The sequence below is a fragment of the Ostrea edulis genome, chromosome 8 (assembly GCF_947568905.1).
Source record: "Ostrea edulis chromosome 8, xbOstEdul1.1, whole genome shotgun sequence".
NCBI classification, from domain to species: domain Eukaryota; kingdom Metazoa; phylum Mollusca; class Bivalvia; order Ostreida; family Ostreidae; genus Ostrea; species Ostrea edulis.
In genome coordinates, this window is record NC_079171.1 from 18,900,213 (window position 1) to 18,917,925 (window position 17,713).

General features: G+C 36.6%; 1 protein-coding gene across 13 annotated transcripts in view; it reads left to right on the forward strand.

Moving 5' to 3' along the window:
* The window catches only part of LOC125661219 (transformation/transcription domain-associated protein-like), a 114,283-nt gene extending 99,556 nt beyond the window's left edge, over window positions 1-14,727 (forward strand). For 7 of the 13 annotated variants that reach the window (XM_056147066.1, XM_056147067.1, XM_056147073.1 and 4 more), the window contains 10 exons: window positions 53-260; window positions 465-554; window positions 2,242-2,335; window positions 2,625-2,732; window positions 5,379-5,603; window positions 6,424-6,639; window positions 9,155-9,296; window positions 9,542-9,738; window positions 11,715-11,820; window positions 13,927-14,727. In XM_056147066.1, coding sequence (XP_056003041.1) covers window positions 53-260; window positions 465-554; window positions 2,242-2,335; window positions 2,625-2,732; window positions 5,379-5,603; window positions 6,424-6,639; window positions 9,155-9,296; window positions 9,542-9,738; window positions 11,715-11,820; window positions 13,927-14,036 — 1,496 coding nt within the window. In that variant the 3' untranslated portion in view covers window positions 14,037-14,727. Of the gene's footprint in view, window positions 1-40; window positions 261-464; window positions 555-2,241; window positions 2,336-2,624; window positions 2,733-5,378; window positions 5,604-6,423; window positions 6,640-9,154; window positions 9,297-9,541; window positions 9,739-11,714; window positions 11,821-13,926 lie in introns of all 13 variants that reach the window. The other 6 variants (XM_056147064.1, XM_056147072.1, XM_056147065.1 and 3 more) reach the window with 1 other exon arrangement.
* Window positions 14,728-17,713: the final 2,986 nt, after the last annotated feature.

The following is a 17,713-nucleotide window of genomic DNA, read 5'->3' on the forward strand; positions in this document are numbered from 1 at the left end:
ACACTGTATCTTTCCCAATTCTTCATACATAATCATTTAGTCTGTCCTGTAGTGGCTGACGCAACCATCACTCCACATACCCTGAACTTTGTGAAGAAGTTGGTCAGTACCTTTGGGGTGGGGATAGAGAATGTCTCGAGTGTCAGCACCACCTTCTCCAGCGCCGCCTCGGAATCACTCGCCCGCCGTGCTCAGGCCACTGCACAGGACCCGGTGTTTCAGAAGATGAAGAGCCAGTTCACCACGGACTTTGACTTTAAGTAAGACTAATAGTCCAGTACGTTTTGTTGAAGACGTATGAGATTTGTTAAGTCAGTAAATTGGAAGATTTTCAAGTGAAAGTTATTTCCATACAGAGTGCTTTAAGTTTATTTCATTTTATTGTGGGTAATATTCAATGAACTATTCAATACCATCCATTTGAAAATGAGTTTTTTCTAGTATTCAGTGTGTCTATGTTTCAGTGTCCCAGGATCCACCAAGTTACACAACCTGATCAACAAGCTGAAGAAGTGGATTAAGATTCTGGAGGCCAAAACCAAACTATTACCCAAGTATGTCTGCCATTCGGATCTACATCTAAAACCAATCAATGGATTTCCAATTTGCACTGATATTTAGTACATGTATCATCAGCAGTTTAGTTGACAATGTAGATGTTTTAGAAGGGTATACATGTAGGTTAATACCTAGTCATTTTGGTGGCACCCACTGGTCTGAAGGAAAGGGCATTTGTTACAGTATGAGGAAATGTTCTCCACCAAGGGGGCTGTTTTTTACACAATGCAATGCCTTTAATATGTGGATATACATGTATTAGGAGGAAACTTTTAATAGATCTCTTACTATGATGTAGCACATGTGTATTGTTTACGATATCATTTAAACATTTTATTTCCAAATGATATTTCATATTTTTGTAAACCATGATTCTGCATTTTTTGCTTAGAACATTGCCAATACATCAACAACAAGATACACCAAACAAAATTCACAAAACAGAACTCTTCCCCAAAGAAGTTCATAATTGGCAAACACAGCAATTTTTGCATGCTATTATATGTGACATGTGTACTTGAGTCGAGTAACACATAATGAATGGTTATTGTCCTTGGAACAAAGTCTGTTACCTCGAGATATTGTTCCGCTTGATTGTCTTGTGTACAGGGAATTCACTTAAATGCCTTCTGAAGAAGAAAAAAGCACTTTAACTAGAGTATTGAAGGAAAATATAACATTTATACAAAATAAAAATGTTGAAAAGGCAAAATTTTAGAAATAAAAGTGTGGCGTGAGGTGGATTTGAATCATGACATAAAGGAACCTCGGCATACAGTGACAGTAGTGTAGCTTTCTTAGCTAACTAAGGGTACATGTATAAATATAGACCAGACCTGGAAGTTATAAAACTTTTACTGTACTCAAACTCAGCCAAGTTTGTTTTGAGTACAACTCTTGAGTAAGCTTCAAAACATACTCGAAAAATGTTGAGCATGTACTCCATTTGAGTGTGAGAATGATTTTATAAAAGTTTTATAACCTTCACTTTTCACTGTGAGTACGATTTAGAGCACAGAGTTTTGAGTATGAACATGTGCTCTAAATGTTTTCTGACCTCCAGGCCTGGTTTTGAAAAAACAGGTTCCCGATTATTTTGTAGGATTTTTCTGAATTTTGACCTCGAGGCAGGATTGTCCCTTAAAAATCTTATCGTAAATTGTTCTTGATATTGCAATCTTTCAAAATATCATAATTTCATTTAGGGACAGGCCTGTCTTAATGGTCTTCAAAGCCAAAATTCATGCTAAAATTGGTGCTAAAATAAGGAAAACACTGTTTAGGTTGACTTTGAAGGTTAATTTCAGCATTGCAAATAAAAAAAATTGTAAATTTGAAAAATTCAAACATGCATGGACATACGTCAAGGAAAAAACCCAGTTAAAGTTGATATAATGATGTAACTTTTTCCAGAAAATTGTCCCCTTTATGTCTTTTCTTAACCTGAATTGATCCTTTCGACAGTGGACTGGAAGTTAGTAATGCATAGAAGTCTCTATTGTGTGTGATGTGCCAATACTTTTGTTTACACAAGCCATCACATTGAGTGTACCTGGAACAAGATTTATACTTGTATTCTCTGAACACAACATAGGTGTTGAATTATTTGAATGAAAATTTCATGCTACATGTGAGAAAATAGAAATTATTATGTATAACATGTATTAAACATTTGTTAAATAGATCTTTCCTGATTGAAGAGAAGTGTCGATTTTTGAGCAACTTTTCTCAGCACACTGCTGAGGTAGAACTGCCGGGGGAGTTCTTGTTACCAAAGGTAAGGACCTGTTCTGTTCGAGGATTGCAGATTTTTGTAACATCATTTGAAGGTATACCTTGCACATTTTATTTAGAGGCTAAGGTGTCCTTCAAAATTTATATGACTTTGTAGCAAGATTCAAAGCTCACTGTAATCGGCTCACATAGGGTAAGAAATTGTCTCTGATAAGTTGGGATATACATGTGTGTATAGGTACCTTCCCCACAAACATGCATGTGTGACTGCTTGTATCATTGATGTAAAGTTGTATGTTGCTGATGCATAAATTACTTTTTCATCATAACAGCACAGCCATTATTATGTGAGGATTGCCCGCTTCATGCCTAGAGTTGAAATTGTACAGAAGCACAACACAGCCGCCCGAAGATTGTACATCCGGGGACACAATGGAAAGGTTGGCAATTGCTTTAAAATTCTGTATCAATTTAGATTTTTATGCTCCCTTCAAAGAAGAGGTGCATATTGCTTTGCACAGGTCAGTCAGTTGGTAAACCACATGATTGCTCAATATTTTAAGAACAATTCACTTGATCCAAATGATATATCATATGTGGACTGGTAATGAGTAGAAGTGGACCTCTATTGATTTTGAGGTCCAAAGGTCAAGGGTCAATCCACTCTGGACATAGGAAGATACTGTCCGGTCAATATCTTGAGAACCCTTTGCTTGACAGATTGTCATCAAATTCGGTACCTTGGGTACATTGTAAGGAGTAGGTGACCCCTATTAATTTTGGATTTACAAGGTCTAGTGTCAAACTGGACATAGGAATATATTCTCTCCTTTATTTTAAGAATAATTTGCTCAATTGACACCAAATTTGTTACATCCTAAGGAATAGATGACCCCTATTGAGTTTAAGGTCACATGGTCAAAGGTCAAGGGACAATCCACTCTGGACATAGAAAAATATTGTTTGTTCAATATTTTGAATTGTTTTGGCATTACTATAGATTAAATTATACATACGTAAAACTCTTTTCAATTTTGCACCCCGGGGGGCATGCATGTTTTCTGAAACATTTCTTGTATGAAAAGGAATTGTCTTTAAGATTTCCTTACAAGGAATAATTTGTTGTACAGTATATTTCTAGCTTAATTTTAGAGTTACTTTGCAGATGTAACCAGTGTTATAATCTCTACCCTAGAACCTGATACTTGACATTTAACTTGCTTTAATTTTTTGTATGCCCCTTTAATCGGAGATCTTGGGGCAGTTGTCCACAAAAACCATAATCTTTGCCATAAATTTTTCACCTTTCAATATTTTGACCTATTGACCTTCACCTTGGAATTTGACCTATTTTTAGCTCACCTGAGCTGAAAGCTCAAGTGAGCTTTTCTGATCACCCGTATTCCGGCGTCCGTCCGTCCGTCTGTAAACTTTTCACATTTTCAACTTCTTCTCAACAACCACTGGGCCAATTTCAACCAAAGTTGGCACAAAACATCCTTAGGTAAAGGGAATTCTAAATTGTTAAAATAAAGGGCCAGGCCACTTTCCAAGGGGAGATAATCAAGAAAAGGTAAAAATAGGGTAGGGTCATTAAAAAATCTTCTTCTCAGGAACCACTGGGCCAGAAAAGATGAAATTTATAGATAAGCTTTATTAGGTAGTGCAGATTCTAAATTGTTAAAATCATGGCCCCCGGGGGTCGGATGGGGCCACAATAGGGGATCAAAGTTTTACATACAAATATATAGGGAAAATCTTTAAAAATCTTCTTCTCAAGAACCACTGAGCCAGAAAAGCTGAGATTTATATGAAAGCTTCCTTATATAATACAGATTCTAAATTGTTAAAATCATGGCCCCCGGGGGTCGGATGGGGCCACAATAGGGGGTCAAAGTTTTATATACAAATATATAGGGAAAATCTTCTTCTCAAGAACCACTAAGCCAGAAAAGCTGAGATTTATATGAAAGCTTCCTTATATAATGCAGATTCTAAATTGTTAAAATCATGGCCCCCGGGGGTCGGATGGGGCCACAATAGGGGATCAAAGTTTTACATACAAATATATAGGGAAAATCTTTAAAAATCTTCTTCTCAAGAACCACTGAGCCAGAAAAGCTGAGATTTATATGAAAGCTTCCTTATATAATACAGATTCTAAATTGTTAAAATCATGGCCCCCGGGGGTCGGATGGGGCCACAATAGGGGGTCAAAGTTGGGGGTTTTTGGGTTTTTTTTTTATATAATGCAGATTCAAGTTTGTTAAAATCATGGACCCTGGGGATTTAATGGGGCCTCAAGGGGGGCATCAAAGTTTTACATACAAATTTATAGGAAAAATCTTTTAAAATCTTCTTCTCAAGAACCACTGAGCCAGAAAAGCTGAGATTTATATGAAAGCTTCCTGATATAGTGCAGATTATAAATTGCTAAGATCATGGCCTTGGGGGGTCGGATGGGGCCACAATAGGGGGTCAAAGTTTTACATACAAATATATAGGAAAAATCTTTAAAAATCTTCTTCCCAGAACCACTAAGCCAGAAAAGCTGAGATTTATATGAAAGCTTTCTGATATAGTGCATATTCAGGTTTGTTGAAATCATGCCCCCCCTGGGGTAGGATGGGGCCACAATAGGGGATCAAAGTTTTACATACAAATATTTTGGGAAAATCTTTAAAAATCTTCTCAAGAACCATTGGGCCAAAGAAGTTCATATTTACATGAAAGCTTTCTGACATAGTGTAGATTCAAGTTTGCAAAAACCATGGCCTCCAGGGGTAGGTTTGGGGCCATAATAGGGACTACGGTTTTACATGCAAATAGATATGGAAAATCTTCTGATATGGACCAAGGTGACTCAGGTGAGCGATGTGGCCCATGGGCCTCTTGTTTGAAAGACTGTTAACCTTGGCCATAATTTTTGAATGCTTAGTGATAGGTTTTTATATGTTTCATTTGTGTATTCCTTGTGACAAGACCATTTGTTTGGTACCAGAATTACATTGCTACCATATGGGGACATCAGTGTTTCACAAACACATCTTGTTTGAACCATGTAACTGTTGACCTTGACCTTCCAGGTGTACCCCTACTTGGTTGTCAATGATGCTTGCCTCACTGAATCACGTCGGGAGGAACGAGTACTTCAGCTGTTACGAATGATGAATCACTTCCTGACCAAACAGAAGGAAACACTTCGCAGACTGCTTTACTTCACAGTCCCCCGCGTGGTAGCCATTTCTCCTCAGATGCGATTGGTGGAAGATAACCCCGCCTCCATCTCATTATTGGATGTTTATAAACAGGTATATGTCTGTAGTGTTGTGGAGTGTCCGTTACAGTAACAGAATGTGTGAATCAGTGATACACAGTAACTTTTCTGATGACAGATATTGGATAGAATGCTGTCATTATTGCCATTGTCTGTATATATAACAGTTATACTAGTGGGGACTTTGAACGAGAAACTAAGGGTAAAGCCTGACAAATCTTTCTATTTCCCCCTTTTAGCAAAAAGTTGGGAACATGGATTGGGGTCCATCAGTCTGTCCATCATTTTGCCTCTCTGTCACACTTCTGTTCCCAGACTATATATCTGAAGTCCTAAAGCTATTGCAATGAAATTTGACACAATAACTCCCTATAATTTGAAAAAGACCTACAATTGATTCTGGGGTCAAAGACCAAGGTCAAAAATTCATAATTATATTACATACAATGGTTTCCAGATAATAAGTTTAGTGATCTCTAAGCTCATATAATGACACTCAAGATGATGAATCTCTTTAACATTAGAAGGGCCTCTGTTGATCTTACATTAAAATATTTGTTGTGGAGCTTTTTCTGACAGTTTTCTAATGTTTTATAGAAACAGAGATGTCTGTAACTGTTGAAGCTGATCAAAAGTGCAGGAATGATTAGCTCTGAATAAAGGAAGTTGGGAGTAGAAGTCTTAAAGAGAGTTTCTAGACTACATTTCAACTTTTCGTAGAAATTTTCAGCTCCGAGAAAAGGATATGCCATGTTAGACTTGCATGTAGTCTAAACTAGGTTGTCAGTGTATGATAATTAACGATATATGAGTATATATTATCTAAAAGTCACATGATTGTTTCATTCTCACAGAGATGCACGAAGCGAGGTCTTGAACATGATGCTCCTGTTGCTAGGTATTATGAGCGCCTGGCAACTGTGCAGGCTCGGGGGTCACAGGCCAGTCACCAGGTGTTAAGGGACATTCTGAAGGATGTACAGAGTAACATGGTCCCACGGGGGCTGCTAAAGGAGTGGGCAGTTCACACATTCCAGACCGCCACTGATTACTGGACATTCAGGAAAACGGTCAGTTTATATTTGTAATTGTAGTTTTCTGTGGGTCAGAGTAAATCTAGTTGTAAGTATTTGCATTAAGAAGTAAATAGAAGATGGGTAATTTGCTTAACAGAGGGAATTTGGGGATGCCTAGAGTTTGCCACGGGCCTAGCACCATGTTTATTCTTTCGGAGTTTGAAAAATGATCATATCTGTTTAGGTTTTTGAAGATCCCTCTTTTATGAAATACTTGCGGTTTATGGTGTTAATAAGTCAAAATTAGCATGTTGTAAATTTATTGAAATTACTCTGTGTTTAAACCAACGTACTTGCATCATAAACAAACAGAAAAGACCGTTACTACTTTTATTCACATCATTACTTATTTATATATTCCAACAATTATATATATGATTGGAAATAGTGTCGTTTTATCGTAATTTTCATTCGTAGGTAAGAATTATGCGTATGCAAGCTCCGCCCAGTACCCTAAATGACGTTTATGTGTCATTGGACACACATTTTAATCTGTGGTAAATAAAACAGATACATAGGTATTTACGTCTCATATTGGTAAATTTATTACCTACACAAATTACTTGTATGAATTTTTAACTTTTGTAAAAAGAACAAAAACAATTCATCACCAGGCTGTTACACCACATGCATCTGTTGAATTTTTTATCATGCCAATTTCCTCACGGGTTAAAGCTGTGTGGTCCATGAGAGATATGGACCGAGTATTTGTTTTGTAATGGGTCATGGACTTTTAAATGTAAATTTATATACATTGTATTGATAAAGTGATGGTGTACAATTTACAACCACAATTCTTTTTATCATATTATATGACTGCAATGATTCACAAACTTCAATTAAGCCATTCTGTTCAATTCACAAGCTGACTGTATTTACATAGTAACTAAGTTAATTCAATATTTTGATGAAATACATATCATGTTAAGCATTCTTAACTAGGTGAAATACATGTAATGTTAAGCATTCTTAACTAGGTGAAATACATGTAATGTTAAGCATTCTTAACTAGGTGAAATACATGTAATGTTAAGCATTCTTAACTAGGTGAAATTGACAATAATGTTCTTTAACTATATGAGTATCGTTCTTGAAACTTGGAGAAAATCAATATATTAATTGTTATAATATCACAGAATCAGTGAATTTTAAATAAATGCAAATCTTAAAAGCATATTATGCTAATTTGACTAACATGGTTGTTTAATCACTCATTTACATGATTACAGTAAATTATTGGGAATGATTAAAACATAGCTTACATTTTGTCTGATATTTTATTGTCTATCTAAAACCAAAATAAACGCACAATGGTTTAGGAGGATATTTGAGCACTGGATTGTCATCCTGCTCCTCCATATTGTTTGTTTTAGTGATTTTAGTGTTGATTGGTCATTTTCTAGCCAATCAGAAATGTCGTTGAATTAAGAATTAAGTGAAGTAGATTGACATGATTTATACATTTTATTCTTTTATAATGAACCAAACTTAATTTACTCAGTTGTGAATCAAAAATCAATTTGACTGATAGAATGACACTTTAGGATGCATCTTTGCACCTCTATCATATTATATGTACCTCTATCATATTATATGTACCTCTATCATATTATATGCACCTCTATCATATTATATGCACCTCTATCATATTATATGTACCTCTATCATATTATATGCACCTCTATCATATTATATGTATTTGACTGATAGAATCACACTTTACATCTTTGTACCTCTATCATATTATATGTACCTCTATCATATTATATGTACCTCTATCATATTATATGCACCTCTATCATATTATATGTACCTCTATCATATTATATGTACCTCTATCATATTATATGCACCTCTATCATATTATATGCACCTCTATCATATTATATGTACCTCTATCATATTATATGCACCTCTATCATATTATATGTACCTGTATCATATTATATGTACCTCTATCATATTATATGTACCTGTATCATATTATATGCACCTCTATCATATTATATGTACCTCTATCATATTATATGTACCTGTATGTATAGATTTAACATTTATTTCAAATTTTTTTCATATAATTATAATGCACAATTTTTTGTGATGCGAATTATAAATTTTGCTTATATTTCAATAATTAAGTATATGCATTACTGTCATTATTATGAAATAAGAGTCGTGTTTCATGATTTCAATTTTATTTGCAATCTTGTAAGTACAGTAACCTTAGCAAGGTAATTTGGACAAGGACATAAGAAACTTTTGTCGAAATGCGCATCTGGTGCATCAAAATTGGTACCGTATAAGTTTTACATACTCAACAATCAAAACCCGCAAATTACCAGATACATGTGTGTGAGTGCGTATGTCACCCACACAAGTTAAGCAGCAGCATCAGGTCGTGACTTGGTGACTGTATGTGACTACATTCTGAATATATTTATTGATAATCACCTTCAGTTAGATGAGACACTTCCTGTTTGTGTTACCCAGTGTTTACTATTATCAACAGCTGACGATACAATTGGCACTGATGGGGTTTGCAGAGTTTGTCCTCCATCTGACTAGAATGAACCCTGACATGATATACCTTCACCAAGACTGTGGCTACATCAACATTTCTTATTTCAAGTTCGACATAGATGACCAGTCAGGTAAAGCTCAGGCTGCAGTCTGAAATGACTATTGTATGAGACATTGTGTATTTGGTAATTGGGAAATGCTGAAGGTAAATGAACAGATTCACCAGTTTGCCTAGTCAGCCATGACATGTAGGAAACACTATGGTAGAAAAGTCAGATAACATACAAGCTATTAATTCTGATATCATCCATGGTGTTTCCAGATAGGAAGCATGTGTAATAGTGACAAAGTTTTTGAAACATCTCTTTATTAATAGGAGAGCTGGATGCTAACCGCCCAGTACCATTCCGATTGACCCCGAATGTTGCCGAGTTCTTGACAATGACCGGAGTTAACGGTCCACTAACTGCATCCATGGTTGCTTCGGCCAGATGTCTGGTTCAGCCACAATACAAACTGCCCAGTTTTCTACGTGCTGTGCTCAGAGACGAATATATTACGTGGCACAAGAAAGTAAGTTGTGTTTATCTTTTATTATTCCGATCAGATAATTTGGATTTTAGTAGTTGTGACTGACTTGCTCTACTGTTGACTTGGTGTGTAGTTTACGTGGATTGTCATTGCTTGACTTGCTCTACTGTTGACTTGGTGTGTAGTTTACGTGGATTGTCATTGCTTGACTTGCTGTACTGTTGACTTGGTGTGTAGTTTACGTGGATTGTTGTTGCTTGACTTGCTCTACTGTTGACTTGGTGTGTAGTTTACGTGGATTGTTGTTGCTTGACTTGCTCTACTGTTGACTTGGTGTGTAGTTTACATGGATGCTTGACTTGCTCTACTGTTGACTTGGTCTGTAGTTTGCGTGGATTGTCATTGCTTGACTTGCTGTACTATTGACTTGGTGTGTAGTTTACGTGGATTGTCATTGCTTGACTTGCTCTACTGTTGACTTGGTGTGTAGTTTACGTGGATTGTTATTGCTTGACTCGCTCTACTGTTGACTTGGTGTGTAGTTTACGTGGATTGTCATTGCTTGACTTGCTCTACTGTTGACTTGGTGTGTAGTTTACGTGGATTGTCATTGCTTGACTTGCTCTACTGTTGACTTGGTGTGTAGTTTACGTGGATTGTCATTGCTTGACTTGCTTTTAATGTTGACTTGGTGTGTAGTTTACGTGGATTGTCATTGCTTGACTTGCTTTTAATGTTGACTTGGTGTGTAGTTTACGTGGATTGTTATTGCTTGACGTGCTCTACTGTTGACTTGGTGTGTAGTTTACGTGGATTGTCATTGCTTGACTTGCTGTACTGTTGACTTGGTGTGTAGTTTACGTGGATTGTCATTGCTTGACTTGCTTTTAATGTTGACTTGGTGTGTAGTTTACGTGGATTGTCATTGCTTGACTTGCTTTTAATGTTGACTTGGTATGTAGTTTACGTGGATTGTTATTGCTTGACGTGCTCTACTGTTGACTTGGTGTGTAGTTTACGTGGATTGTCATTGCTTGACTTGCTGTACTGTTGACTTGGTGTGTAGTTTACGTGGATTGTCATTGCTTGACTTGCTTTTAATGTTGACTTGGTGTGTAGTTTACGTGGATTGTCATTGCTTGACTTGCTTTTAATGTTGACTTGGTGTGTAGTTTACGTGGATTGTCATTGCTTGACTTGCTGTACTGTTGACTTGGTGTGTAGTTTACGTGGATTGTCATTGCTTGACTTGCTTTTAATGTTGACTTGGTGTGTAGTTTACGTGGATTGTCATTGCTTGACTTGCTGTACTGTTGACTTGGTGTGTAGTTTACGTGGATTGTCATTGCTTGACTTGCTTTTAATGTTGACTTGGTATGTAGTTTACGTGGATTGTCATTGCTTGACTCGCTCTACTGTTGACTTGGTGTGTAGTTTACGTGGATTGTTATTGCTTGACTTGCTCTACTGTTGACTTGGTGTGTAGTTTACGTGGATTGTTATTGATTGACTTGCTCTACTGTTGACTTGGTGTGTAGTTTACGTGGATTGTCATTGCTTGACTTGCTTTTAATGTTGACTTGGTGTGTAGTTTACGTGGATTGTTATTGCTTGACTTAATGTGTAGTTTACGTGGATTGTTATTGCTTGACTTGCTCTACTGTTGACTTGGTGTGTAGTTTATGTGGATTGTCATTGCTTGACTTGCTCTACTGTTGACTTGGTATGTAGTTTACGTGGATTGTCATTGCTTGACTTGCTCTACTGTTGACTTGGTATGTAGTTTACGTGGATTGTCATTGCTTGACTTGCTCTACTGTTGACTTGGTATGTAGTTTACGTGGATTGTCATTGCTTGACTTGCTCTACTGTTGACTTGGTATGTAGTTTACGTGGATTGTCATTGCTTGACTTGCTCTACTGTTGACTTGGTGTGTAGTTTACGTGGATTGTTATTGCTTGACTTGCTCTACTGTTGACTTGGTCAGTAGTTTACGTGGATTGTTATTGCTTGACAGAAGCAGGAGGAACTGAAGCCAGGAGTAGAACCAACAGACATGGACAGTGAACAGTTAATCACCATGGTCAACAAAGCTGTGGCAGCTATCACAACCAGACTTCATAGTAAGTGTGCTGATCATAGTCCACCTATAATGTGTGCTGATCATAGTCCACCTATAATGTGTGCTGATCATAGTTCACCTATAATGTGTGCTGATCATAGTCCACCTATAATGTGTGCTGATCATAGTCCACCTATAATGTGTGCTGATCATAGTTCACCTACATGTATAATGTGTGTGCTGATTACTGCACGCCTATAACAAGTGTGATGATAACTGCCCATATGTGTGTTGTCATCACTTCCATTGTCCTGTAAATTATGGGCATGTCTGTGTGTTGGTTATCACTTCCACTGTCCTGTAAATTATGGGCATGTCTGTGTGTTGGTTATCACTTCCACTGTCCTGTAAATTGTGGGCCTGTCTGTGTGTGTTGTCATCACTTCCACTGTCCTGTAAATTATGGGCATGTCTGTGTGTTGGTTATCACTTCCACTGTCCTGTAAATTATGGGCATGTCTGTGTGTTGGTCATCACTTCCATTGTCCTGTAAATTATGGGCCTGTCTGTGTTGGTCATCACTTCCATTGTCCTGTAAATTATGGGCCTGTCTGTGTGTGTTGGTCATCACTTCCACTGTCCTGTAAATTATGGGCCTGTCTGTGTGTTGGTCATCACTTCCACTGTCCTGTAAATTATGGGCATGTCTGTGTGTTGGTCATCACATCCATTGGGACTTGATATCTCATGAACAGTCTCCAGCAAAAAACCTTCATATTTTATACTTAGGTAGTTGATCATGAAAGAAAGAATTTTTTATCATGAAGTAAAAGTCAAGTTTACAGCAGACTTTTCCACTAAGAGCTTTCATGTTTCATGTATAGATAGTTGATTCTGCATTTGAACGTGGACATGCAGGCTTTAATGAATTCTGTGTCATTAGCATTAATACATGCAATGCATGTCTGTGAATTAACTTTGTGGCAAGAGCCTGATTGAGTCTGTTTAGGTATGAGAATTAACTTTGTGGCAGGAGCCTGATTGAGTCTGTTTAGGTATGTGAATTAACTGTGTGGCAGGAGCCTGATTGAGTCTGTTTAGGTATGAGAATTAACTGTGTGGCAGGAGCCTGATTGAGTCTGTTTAGGTATGTGAATTAACTGTGTGGCAGGAGCCTGATTGAGTCTGTTTAGGTATGTGAATTAACTTTGTGGCAGGAGCCTGATTGAGTCTGTTTAGGTATGAGAATTAACTGTGTGGCAGGAGCCTGATTGAGTCTGTTTAGGTATGAGAATTAACTGTGTGGCAGGAGCCTGATTGAGTCTGTTTAGGTATGTGAATTAACTGTGTGGCAGGAGCCTGATTGAGTCTGTTTAGGTATGAGAATTAACTGTGTGGCAGGAGCCTGATTGAGTCTGTTTAGGTATGTGAATTAACTGTGTGGCAGGAGCCTGATTGAGTCTGTTTAGGTATGAGAATTAACTGTGTGGCAGGAGCCTGATTGAGTCTGTTTAGGTATGTGAATTAACTTTGTGGCAGGAGCCTGATTGAGTCTGTTTAGGTATGAGAATTAATTGTGTGGCAGGAGCCTGATTGAGTCTGTTTAGGTATGTGAATCAACTTTGTGGCAGGAGCCTGATTGAGTCTGTTTAGGTATAAAAATTAACTTTGTGGCAGGAGCCTGATTGAGTCTGTTTAGGTATGTGAATTAACTTTGTAGCAGGAGCCTGATTGAGTCTGTTTAGGTATGAGAATACTGGTACTTGTTAGGTGATGGTTTAATGATCCTGAACTAAGGTAATGTAGTCATGGAGAATGGATGTACTATTCTCTCCTGACACAAGCTATGTATCTTTGAACAGAAAGATCTTGCATCACCTTAAGTAATACAAAGCTGTGAATTTGTCATGGTCTTTAAAAAGGCCATTTGAGCAAACAGAATCAACAGAAGTGTCAATCACATTTGTTTTTATGTATGCAATGTTCTTAGACTTGATTAGATATCCTGTACATGTAGCAATCATTATGAACTACTTTGTTTAGAGCCTTGATGGCTGCAGTTCTGTTTATATATTGCCTGTTGTTGTAGATTTAACCACGTTTGTGAACTTCTTTGTTTAGAGCCTTGATGGCTGCAGTTCTGTTTATATATTGCCTGTTGTTGTAGATTTAGCCACGTTTGATGGAGCGGAGAGCCGTGTGAGCACCCTTGTAGCAGCAGCAAACAGCCATGACAATCTGTGCAGAATGGACCCAGCATGGCATCCCTGGCTGTAAGGGGTCTAAAAGTCGGCAGGCATCATGAGATGGAAGGGACATAACTCCAATAGCGCTGTGAAATAAGAAGCTGTTCACTGTTTGGTGATCGACTGTGAAATAAGAAGCTGTACACTGGTGATCGACTGTGAAATAAGAAGCTGTACATATCTGTAGCATATCTGTACATGTATATATATGTTTTAAAATTAGTATGAGGTGTTATATTTTCATTTTATTTCTGTACATACTCCATAAATAAGAAGCTGTACACTGGTGATCGACTGTGAAATAAGAAGCTGTACACTGTTTGGTGATCGACATCAGCTTTAAATCTTTTGTCGACAAAAATGTTGAAGGTTGAATTGACTGTGAGAGAGGAACATATAAAGTGAATTACATTTGTAATTGTTGGTGACTTTACCTGCTGTGTACTTGTAAGACTGTTTGTTAATTATAGGTTTGTAAGACTGTTTGTTAATTATAGGTTTTGAGTGAATTACCATTGTATTTTTATCCACAAAATTTTTATTTGAGCCATAATGTTGAGCATATCTGTACATGTATATATATGTGTTAAAATTAGTATGAGGTGTTATATTTTCATTTTATTTCTGTACATACTCCATCAATATCAAATATATATCTGCATCTGAAGGCATCTCTTTACATAAGTTTAAATAAAGCACGTACTCCGTATTTAAAAAAAAAACATTGTGATACATTAATTTGGGAAAATATGCAGCACTTTACCAGACTAGTGCAAAGGACCCTCTAATCATGAAAAGGTGAAGGTAACAAACAGTGATCAATATTGTAAATCCTAGTACAGCGTATAACTAATACAAAGTTGAGCAAAGGTGGACCCCTGGAAACATCAAATTTTGGATCAGGTGCCTAGGAGAAGTGAGCATCCCCTGTTAAGTGTTCACACCCACCATGAGCCCTTTATCTTGATTGGGTAAATAGAGTAATCTGCGGTCGAAATCACCTATCAATGGGTATTTACCTGTATGAAACATGTCGGACAGCATTCAACCTAATGACAGTATTTGTACAACGGTTAGTTATCTCGAACAGACAGTTAACATCCCATTATCTCTTCTATATAGCATTAACTAGATGTTAACTCAACTCTTACATCTATATAGCATTAACTAGATGTTAACTCAACTCATCTTAGTGTAACTTACATCTATATAGCATTAACTAGATGTTAACTCAACTCATCTTAGTGTAACTTACATCTATATAGCATTAACTAGATGTTAACTCAACTCATCTTAGTGTAACTGGGCCATTATAAAGACCTTATAAATTGTGAAATGCTGACTTTAAACAAGATTGTTGAAACCCCTGGAACATCGACTTAGTTATTGGTAGATTGCCATGGGTTAAAGATTCATGATTCGTAGAAAATGCTTGTGGATATCGACATTAATATCATATGCAGGTAATAATGAAATATTGCTTCATGAATTTGGGAAAGCTGAGATTATCCCATTTCTCATAAAGTTGATTGATTATTAGTTTACCATTGTACGAAGTAGATGTGGAAGACTCGGGTGTCTTTTATCTGGAGTTCACAGGGATATATCGAATTGACATATGAATGAAAGTGAAGATTGTTTATAGATAAAATGTCATCAATGTATCGAAATGTTCAGCTGAAGTAGCAGCAAGAGATTTTTACTTTTCAAGTAAAAGCTATTGAATAAATCTGTCCCGTAATACAAAAACAGGTCATTTAAGAAAGGAGCACAATTCATGCCAATGAAAATGGCCTTCATTTTAGCAGTTATTGTCTTTACACCGGAAGTAGGGGTTGTGCTTACTGATGCGGTCCTAAGCTTCATATAGAATAGTATTAACAAAATAGATATACTTAAGGAGGTACTCTACATCGTCATAACGGCTGACTTCCTTTTAAAACATGGATGAAAATATAAATATCAGCAATATTTGTCTATTCATTTCAAAAATTCCCACCATAAATAAGTATACACTTACCAAAATAAGTCTCTTGCCCATGAAAAAAATTAGTTACATCATAGATACAGATCTTTTAAAGGGACATGGACACGGTTGAGCTGAAATTTTTGTTTTTCCATTTTCATTGTTTACAACGCTTAACTAAAGTATTTATAATGGGCAACCAAAATTTGAATATCAATTTTTGAGTTACAAGTGATATGCAATATTCACAATTCTTAGATATGTAAACAAGGCTCGTGCCATGTTTTTGTTTACATATAGATTGCTTTATAAAAAATTAAAAAAAAGCATGTTTATCGCAATTCACCTTTGAATTAGAACGCTTTACCCGATATAGTATTGCGTTGTTTGACACACAATGGAATAAGACAATTGAACAGTTTGAATGACATGTTTGATGTAATACAAGAAGAGTTTTCATTGGCCGATTACAGCCCGCCCACTTTCTCGAGCGAATTCAGGTGGACAGACTACAAAATTATTAGCTGGAAAACTGTAGCTCTCTGAAAAAATATTATGACGGAACAGAGAGCTACAGATCCACCTCTTATAAAAACCTTCGATTTACGGGTCACAAAAAGCTGCGCACGGTTGAGGCCTGATATCTGTGTATTATTGTGTTATTGTCTCATAAATTCAATAAAAAAAAAATCTTAACATATTTTCCTACTATACTTGTGTCCAAACATACCTTAAATATTATATTCATTAAAGCCACACACGACCCGAAAACTCGCAGCTTCAAATGATTTCGTTTGTTGACGTAGCCATGTTAGGTAGCCGGTTAATTCGAACTCTGTTGCTATTGGTATCTATTCATAAAATTGGTTGTAAGTTATGTGTTCGCTCTTCAATTATTATGAACACGAATAATTAATAGAAATTAAAACATATAGCTTTTGTAAAGGTAAAATAAGCTCTTGATCAACGAAAATGCTACAAAAGCCCATTATATGGAGACCGCCCGCCCAGACTAATGAAAGCCGCATTGTCGTGAGTTTAGCTATTTGAATAATTATCATTTAATGGAACTGGGATGATATATTATTTAAAATATTTGTGGGGTATTAGTACACATCTAGACGCTACTGTGCCATGCAGTTTGGAAATGAACCGGGATTCGAATTGATTGGCTACCTAACATGGCTACGTCAACGAACGAAATCATGAAAAGCTGTGAGTTTTTGGGTCGTATGGAGCTTTTTAAATAAATATTTGAAGGTATGTTTGGACACGTGTATAGTAGGAAAATGTGTTAGGAATTTTTTTTATATTAGATTTATGAGACAACAACACAAGAATACAACTTTTTCTCTTTCTTCCTTTGAAGTTTGTTTCCATCTGGCCGTCATGTTTTCAAATGCTGATTACTCCCGTATAAGGGAATTTGGGCGGACTTATACATACGGACCAATAAGAGTTTTCTGTTGCATTTCGCAATTGTATTACAAACATTCAATTGTGTCGTCACAAAACGCAATACTATATCGCAAACTTCCACCAGAGTTCGTTAGCTTACAAACCAAACTCTTCCACTTAGGCATTATGGGATAGCGATTTCTTAGGCCGCGTATACTGTGACGTCACTGTAGAATGACGAAAAAACATAACGTCAAACGTAAACAACTTTCAAAACAAGAACGTAAACATCAAGTTCATTACTTTACACAATAATTTGAACAGAGTCTCCCTACTTTTTAATG